Source organism: Neophocaena asiaeorientalis, unplaced genomic scaffold (assembly GCF_003031525.2).
Source record: "Neophocaena asiaeorientalis asiaeorientalis breed wild unplaced genomic scaffold, Neophocaena_asiaeorientalis_V1.1 scaffold173, whole genome shotgun sequence".
Classification (NCBI taxonomy): Eukaryota; Metazoa; Chordata; class Mammalia; order Artiodactyla; family Phocoenidae; genus Neophocaena; species Neophocaena asiaeorientalis.
Window position 1 is genome coordinate 458,538 of NW_020174289.1, and position 8,898 is coordinate 467,435.

The 8,898-nt window shown below is 38.8% G+C and overlaps 1 protein-coding gene across 2 annotated transcripts in view; it reads left to right on the forward strand.

Annotated features, from left to right (window-relative positions):
* The window catches only part of GPAT3 (glycerol-3-phosphate acyltransferase 3), a 56,797-nt gene extending 48,292 nt beyond the window's left edge, over positions 1-8,505 (forward strand). For both annotated transcript variants that reach the window (XM_024755898.1, XM_024755899.1), the window contains 6 exons: positions 65-180; positions 1,016-1,071; positions 1,617-1,702; positions 2,568-2,696; positions 3,197-3,276; positions 7,297-8,505. In XM_024755898.1, the coding sequence (XP_024611666.1) occupies positions 65-180; positions 1,016-1,071; positions 1,617-1,702; positions 2,568-2,696; positions 3,197-3,276; positions 7,297-7,408 (579 nt within the window). In that variant the 3' untranslated portion in view covers positions 7,409-8,505. The remainder of the gene's footprint in view (positions 1-64; positions 181-1,015; positions 1,072-1,616; positions 1,703-2,567; positions 2,697-3,196; positions 3,277-7,296) is intronic.
* Positions 8,506-8,898: the final 393 nt, after the last annotated feature.

Below are 8,898 nucleotides of genomic sequence, written 5' to 3' on the forward strand. Positions count from 1 at the left end.
AAAAGAAAAAAAGGCTTTCTTTGGACAGCTATGCCTTTGCATTTTTTTCTCATGGTCCTTCTAGGTTGGCCAGGTTCATGGTGGATTGATGGGAATTATTCAGAGAGCTATGGTCAAGGCTTGTCCACATGTCTGGTTTGAACGCTCAGAAATGAAGGACCGACACCTGGTTACTAAGAGGTAAGCAGCATCATTACACAGTATCCATTGGGGTAGCATAAAATCTTTCAAGCCTTGGTCTTCCTGCCAAAGAAGGCAGAGCAGTACTAAAGGTTAAAACTAAAACATATGGAGCTCTATTTGTGGTTGGCCTTTTCTGGTGAATCACCTGTCTTAACTAAATTAAAAAAATTTTGAATTCTGTAGTCATAGTGGGATACATGATGAGATTAGAAGGCCCATACATTTACATTGCCATGACTTAGATATAGTCCAGTCACTGAATTTTTAAAGTTGAAAATTACTACCTTGAAGGTAATAATTGGTAACCATTGGCTGGTGGATTAAGTGTTTGCTGAATGACCGTTATCACTTAAATCCATGTAGAGACAGACAGAGCTAATGCTATTTATGGAACAGGAGAAGGAACTCCTGGGGCTTGGGGTACAGTTGTTTACCAGAAACCTTTGTTTGGAAACAGCTTTTACCTGAGGCCTTTAACTGAAGGCACTCTGATCATTGCTGTAAAGATGAAGGTGGACCATGCTTTTAAAAGTAAAATGGAAAGTACCTGTTGAAATCTCTTTAAGGTTAGAAAACTGTTCCCCATCTTGAGATTACTGAGCAGCAGTATATACTCTGGCAGCTGTAATCTCTCTATCTCAGCTTTACCAACCTTTACACATTTTTTAGAAAGGGACCAACTTGAGTTTATTTTCTTTACTTGTATCTTATTTCTTTCCTCCTTATTGCTGTACAAGTATATCTTTGTTAGTAGAGAGTAAAGAATACCAAAAAGGATTCCCACCTCTCTCTTTTTTATGGTATAATTTTGATCCTTTTTGTTTCTTCACAGACTAAGAGAACATATTGCTGATAAGAAAAAATTACCCATATTAATCTTTCCTGAAGGTAAGAAGGGACAGTGCTTATTACCAAGCTATAATTGCTAACAAGTACCGAAAGTATATGAGGAATTGGATTGTTCTAGAATTGGCATTCTTAGTTCAGATCTATGCTGTCCTGTAGGGATGGGACGGCCTCTGAGCTAGTAATTCCCTGCTTTCTTTTGAGATCTGATGGAAGTCCTGGTACCTTTTTGACCTTAGAAGTTGTTTCTGGGTAATGAACTTAGAAAGGTATTGTCCATAACTTTTTAAAGTCCTTATTTTAAGATGTGCTGAAATTGTCACCTGTCATGAGGAAATTGTATCTTTAGAGTAGCCAATAATAAGCTAAAAATTCATTATTAAACCTGCTTAGAACTGTCAAATTACTACTACTTAAGCAGGAATTGATTTGTAAAATAATAATAAAATATCTGTAATTTTTTTCTTTTTAAAAAAAATCTGTAGTTTGATATGACTTGAATATTTTAAATTACTTTATATCAAAATGATTCATTTTAAAAATGACTGCTTTAAAAAATATTCACCCTCTACTCCCTTTCCTTATAGGAACTTGCATCAACAATACTTCAGTCATGATGTTTAAAAAGGGAAGCTTTGAAATTGGAGGAACCATATATCCAGTTGCCATTAAGGTAAAACGCCCTCACCCCCCCAAAAGAGGGCAGTGACTTGGTAGTGTCATTTTGATATAATTTCAAACTTAAAATTTGCAAGAATAAGGAATACTTGTGGACTCTTTACTCAGATTGACCAATTGCCCCATTTGCTTGATCACTTTTTCTCTCTACTGAGTTATGTATATAGATATGTGGGGTGGTACTGTGTGCCAGGCCAGTGTCTGAGTACTGAGGACGCCATGATAAGCAAAACAGATACTGTTCCTTCTTTCACCCACCTTCCAGTTAAGTGGGAAGACAGATATTTAAGAGTCATGTCAATAACCCTCCTGTATCAGTGCTCTCTGGCTCTAGTCAGGTGAGTTATATGGCCTGGTTTGCTCTTTGGGTTTTTTGTTTGTTTGTTTGTTTTTTAAATTTTTAATGGAGTGTAGTTTTTTTAATTGTTCTTTTAATTTTTATTGGAGTATAGTTGATTTACAATGTTGTGTTAGTTTCAGGTGTATAGCAAATTGAATCAGTTATACAAATACACATATCCACTCTTTTTTAGATTCCTTTCCCATACAGGTCATTACAGAGTATTGAGTAGAGTTCCCGGTGCTATACAGTAGGTCCTTATTAGTTAACTCTTTTATATACAGTAGTGCATATGTGTCAACCCCAATCTTCCAATTTCTCTCTCCCCCTCTTATCCCCTGGTAACCATAAATTTGTTTTCTACATCTAGTTTGTTCTTTGGATCCTTTCTGTCAAGTGAAGTAGCTTCTCTTTTTTGGGGGGTCTGATAGAGATGTTTGGCTTATCATCCATTGACATGGATAAGAGAAACTGCCACTAAATTCCTAACTGGAATGCATTTTCTTTTCTCTTTTCTCAGTATAATCCTCAGTTTGGTGATGCATTTTGGAACAGTAGTAAATACAACATGGTGAGCTACCTGCTTCGAATGATGACCAGCTGGGCAATTGTCTGTGATGTGTGGTACATGCCCCCCATGACCAGAGAGGTATGCCATAGACAGCTGGTCTTTGGTGCTTTATCTAGTCAGATAAAGGCAAGAAAACCTTTATCTGAAAACCTGGGTGTCTCCCTTCCTCACATTAGCTACAGTTGGACTTTTTGCTTTCTCAGCATTAGTCATTAAAAAGTATATATACCTAGCTCTCTTCAAAATCAAGCTGGTTTTATATTCAGATACTCTTTTCCATAATAGTTTTTACAATTGCCATTGGTTTCTTGAACCTGCAGGTATTGTAGAATTTTGTATCTTGAATAAGGCTAATATAGAGCATAATAAACATATATATACGTGATAAAAATATTAAACAGTACAGCACTGCATTTTCTTAATAGAACAAATGATATTTGCTATGATTTAGAATAGAGCATATTTTAGCTAAAATATGAATCTTATACTTTAAAACAAATCTAAATGATTGTGAGACATTTGAAAGCATTATTTGAAAACTCTGTCTTAAGAAAGTACTTGTGATTGTTTTTTTCCAGGAAGGAGAAGATGCAGTCCAGTTTGCTAACCGGGTTAAGTCTGCTATTGCCATACAAGGAGGGTTGACTGAGCTTCCCTGGTAAGAAATTTTTCATAAGTACTATCACTTTTTTTTAAATTAAAAAAACTCAATTTTAATAGTGTCATTTATTATGCTTGTTAGCTGGAGGTTTAGCTGACACTGACAGTGGCTTATACAGCATAACAATGGCTTAACTAAGATAGAATTTCATCTCCCATACATAAACATAGGCAGTCTAGACTGCTATAACAGCTCATTCTGTATTGGTCTACCATCCTTGGTGTGCTTCTACTTTATGGTCCAAGATGGCTGCTCCACCTCTACCCAGTGAGTACAGCAAAATGGCTAGCAGGGAAGAACTAAAACAAGAAGGACACATTCATGTCTTTAAGACCACAGGCTGGAAGTTGGACAAGCCACTTCCACTTGTATCTGTTTGAACTGACACCTTGCTGCAAAGGAATCTGGGAAATGTAGTCTTTGTTCTGCATGGCCACATGTCAAGCTAAAATTTAGGGTTCTTTCACTGAAGAAGAAAGTGAGAATGGGTTTGGAGGAATGGGCCCTGGGAGGCAAGGGGCAACTTACAGACTTGTTCATATTTAACTCCAGCTATAACTGTGTTAAAGAAAACTTAAAAACTTGACAGGAAATAAGCGAAATATTTTAGGTATGGATATCTATGGCTTCAGTTTTTTGTTTCTTTGAGCAAGATTGACTGTAGGTGGGAGTATTAGTCTGCTCAGGCTGCCATAACAAGCTACTATAGACTGGGTGGCTTAAACAACAGAAATTTATTTTGTCACAGTTCTGAAGGCTGGAAGTTCTCTGTTTTGTCTTTTTAAAAAAATTAATTAGTTAATTTATTTATTTTTGGCTGCGTTGGGTCTTCGTTGCTGCACACGGGCTTTTCTCTTTAGTTGCAGCGAGCGGGGGCTGCTCTTCGTTGTGGTGGCTTCTCTTGTTGCGGAGCACGGGCTCTAGGCGTGTGGGCTTCAGTAGTTGTGGCACATGGGCTCAGTAGCTTTGGCTCACGGGCTCTAGAGTGCAGGCTCAGTAGTTGTGGCATGCGGGCTTAGTTGCTCCGCGGAATGTGGGATCCTCCCGGACCAGGGCTCGAACCCTTGTCCCCTGCACTGGCAGGCAGATTCTTAACCACTGTGCCACCAGGGAAGCCCTGGTGTGTCTTCTTATAAGGATACTATTCCCATCTTGAGGGCCCAACCCCGATGACCTCATCGAAACCTAATTAGCTCTCAAAAGCTCCATCTCCAAATGCCATATTATTGGGAGTTAGGGCTTCAGTACATGAATATTGGGGGGCACACAAACATTTAGTCTGTATCAGTGAGGGTTATAATAGGAGATTGATTCTTACACACACACAGACATAGGATTTGCAAACTGGCACAAAATAGTCCATACTTCAAGTCCTGTAAGTGTAATAAAGTCCTGCTGTCTTTTCGGTGTTTGAGAAGTTCATTGGAGGCAATTTTGGCAATGTTGTAGGAGCAGGATATGGCTCACCAAGTCAGGCTGTCAGCCAGGCAACCAAAGCCTTCTGAACCGGCAGAGGAACGTAGGACTATTTAGGGATTAAGCCTCTGGAAGAAGGGCTGGCTAGATTCTTATATACCCTTTAATGCAAGGGTGGGGAATGTCTCTAAAATATTTTATCCATTCACATACCTTGAATACAACTAATTTCACCTAGGAAAGCCTGTCTCTGGCATCTGTCATGCTAATGAACAAACTACTAATTTCTACAGTGAAAACCCATTTCTAAAATTCATTATGCTAATTAACAAAGCTTGGGAGGTTGATGGGAGATCAAGATAGTTGAAACCTTATAGTGGCACCTCTGGAGGGTAGCCTTCTGATTAAATGCCTAGTTGACCACTCTGGGAGTATGAGTTCTTGATTTAGGACAACTCACTTTAGGGCCCTAAAGTCAAGACTAGGGTTAAGACAGGTTAAGACTAATATTTGTATTACACTCTCTAAACTGGAATATGTGAAACTAAATTGCAGACATCCTACCATCATGAAATGACAGGCTTACCAATGTCCTAGTTTACGGATGTCCTAGTGACCCATGTTCATATGTGTAATAGGCTTCCTCTTCCTTGTTCATTGTTTGCTACTCTTTATCCCCCTTCCTCTGAACCTTACATCCCAGCCCCGCTCCTGCCCTTGAAGCCATTATGAAAAGCTTAGAGCTTTGGATCTATAGTCTCAGATACCAAGGAAAGGAAGAAACCTTTGCGAAACAAAAATAACCTAAGGGAGTTAGCTCCAGGACAGACTCCCAGTCAGATTGGCTTGAACGAAATGGCACACATGATCCTCAGAGTTTTAAAATTTCCTTTTATCAGGCCATCTGCAGTTTAATAATAAAAAGTTACCTTTAATTACCTGGACTCTTCTTTAAAAAGAAAATAGGCTCACTGCCTTTCCAGATGTGTTTGTCATTTGGATATGAATTAACATGTCTAGATTTTTATCCCCCCTAGATTAAATGAGAATTTGATTGTGTCATCTTAAAGTGGCTTTTATATATGGCTACTGCCCTCCTTAAGAGCTAAGATCTGCTGTCATTGCAAAGGGGAATTAGGTAAAACTTTAAAGTCTCTAGGGGTGGCAAGTCACAGCTGGGGTGCTCAGAGCAGCGTGAGGTTTACTGGAATGCTTGGGAGGGAGAATTGTGTAAAAATAATGTCAGGATGCTCAAGGACAAATGTTGCTGACTGTGAATTTTTATCTGTTTTGGCCTGGACCTCAGGAAAGGAGGAATGGCCTTTCTTCTGTCTCTCCCGCCCTTCCCTAGTTCTTACTATTCAGAATTCACAGAGATGCTCTGAATAGTTAGAGGCAGCTCATGTGGATAAAAGAGGCTCTTGTGGACAATTCTGGAGACCTAACGACAACTTATAACCTTATTTCATGGAAATTTCCTACAACTGACCCCCTGGAAGATTTGTGGACCGGAGTCTATTTTTAAGTTGAGGACCTCCTGGTGGGCCATGTCTTAGTTTTGACTTTAGAGGCCAGGACATGGCAGTTGTCTCAGGCGGCCATCTGTTTGTAGGTCACTGTCTTCATGGCATTGAGTTCACTGGCTAACCTATGATCCATTCATCATCATTAGAGAGCACTTGGTAAACATTCATGCTTAGCTGGGTTAAAATTAAACAGGCAGAGTATAAAGTAAGCAAGTTCTTGGTCCATGCTCTCCTAGGAGTTAAAATCTAAAATCTAAAACATGAGATTAGGAGAGAGAGAGTGGTTCTGACAGTCCAGTCCCCTTCCAGCTCTTCCAGCTTGTTGTTTCTTTGTGTTGTCTAAAGAAGGAAGTGCACACAGAATACTTATAACCCAGGCAGGTCTGTTTTCTTCACCCTGGAGAGAGTTCAAAGATACACTGGCTCTGAATTAAGGAATGCTGCTTACGTAGGCACTATTATTGGTTGAATGCAGTTTATGTTTTTGTTGCTTGTTTTATTTTGAGTCTGTTTTGGAATATGGAAGATTATAAGTACTTGAAATATAGTGGTTTGAATAAAAACATGACTTGTTAGACATAGGATTAGATTTGAATAATGATGAACCCATTTCTCTTTAAGGAATTTACCCACACATACTCAGTATCCTCGCCATTTCTTGTGTGTTTATTTAAAATTTTCCATATGGCTTTCTAGTAAGATATAGGTCGATTTAGATTAAAAATACCTAGTACTTTACTTTCCTTGGGGGAAAAGATAGGTAAACAATCCTAGTTTTAATACAGTATCCAAATATTGAATATAGCAGCCCTAACTTATAAAAAGAAACTGAGCAGAGAGATTGTTTTATGTTAATCAAACATCAGAGAGATTGTTCCTGCCTTAAAGTAACACAGGTCTGATTGAGTGGCAGAGCAGATTGAAATCTGGTTCCTTCTGCTTCCAAATCCAGTGTTTTTTGCCTAATCGCTGACCAGCTGCTAAATGTCATGGCCCCATGCAGCATGTATTAATAGGTAACACTTTTAAGTCGCTGCTGGGAGTATCTTTTATTTATTTGTCTTTCTGTTCTCAGGGATGGAGGGCTGAAGAGAGCCAAGGTGAAGGACACCTTTAAGGAAGAGCAGCAGAAGAATTACAGCAAGATGATTGTGGGCAATGGATCTCTCAACTCGGAATTAGACTGAATGCCACCCAGGCTTTCCAGAACTAGTCCTTAGAAATGGAATGTGGTGGAGTATTTTTTTGAGGGGAGGGCGTGTTGTTTTGTTTTACCGTTTTTGTTTTTTATTGTTAATCTTTTCTACCCAGTGATTGTCTCTACCTCTTGATGCCAGAGGCAGAACCCACAGTGCCCTTTTTGGCTTTTGTTGTTGTTATAGCATTAGCCTCATGAACTGTAAGGTAGTTTACTGAATTTGAACAGATTCTCTTTTGTAAAATGATTATGTCATTGTAGATTGAATGAAATATTTGTACAGGAAAACGTGCTTCTAAAACACTTTGGGAACTCGTTGATATGGTAATTCTCAAGAAAATACCCCAAACTTTGTTCACGATTAGCTTTCTCACGCTCTTTCCTCCCACTCTCTTTAATCACTGAAACAGGGATTACACACCAGTTTGAGTTACTATCATGGTTTTGTTCTACTACAAGGTTGAAAAGAAAAATGGAAGACAGTATTTAGGAGAAAGGACAGCTTTGTGGCCACTTGATCTGAAAGTTGAAAGGAAATTAAATACTTTTTACTAGTGTGTTAGAAGAGACATCTTGTTTGGTGAGCTTTACCAAAGGAAAGTGAGTCCACATGACTATGTGTACACACTTATCTGCAGGCAACTTGCAAATAAACATACGTTAGCCAGCAACTAGTGATAAAGTTTTTAGTTTTCCCGTTTGTTTACTAAAGGTACATACCTAAGGCCTCTCCCACCTACTGATTTGTTTGATCTTGTAACTAAACACATTTCAGATAGGAGGAGCCTTTGACAAAACCACAGATCACAGAGTGTCTTCAGCAGGGGTGGGAGTGAGTGAAGTGTGTGGCACTGTCCTTCCTCCTCCACCCCTTTGTCCTTTATTTCAGAACTTTCCCAGTTCCTTAAACAGGAAAATAAGTGGTAAAATTACCTTTTGGAAACTGAGCCTTAAGTTTTTTAAAGGAGAAAATATGTGTTTCCCGACTCCGCAGAATAAGCAATGTTGATAGCAATCTAGTGCAATCAGAGTGTTATTCCTCTTCTGGTAGCCATGTACAAAATGTGACACTGTCTTACGGTGAATATAAATAAATTCTATATTTCTAAATGTCTGTTGCATTATTTTCCCTGCACCTCTACCCTCTTACCCTCTTCTGATTTTGAGTAAGTTAAATTCTTTTCCATTACAAACAAGGATTGTTTGTTTTTCATTTCAATGACAGAGTTAGATTTTCTGGGGCTGGAACATCTGGGAAATGAGAAACATGAACCGCTGGTTTTGGTGTGTTTTTTCTTTTTTTTTTTTAGCCTAGTTGTCTGGACTCTGACCCTTGGATTCCATTCTTTTGCAGGTGAACTCAGGCAACTCTCTCTTAACTGACTCTAGGTAGGCCTGTGCCAACGCTATCAGTGTGTATTCTTCTTATCAAGCTATAGGAGTTTGATCCCAAGGGAAGATTTGTGGAACAGTTGACCA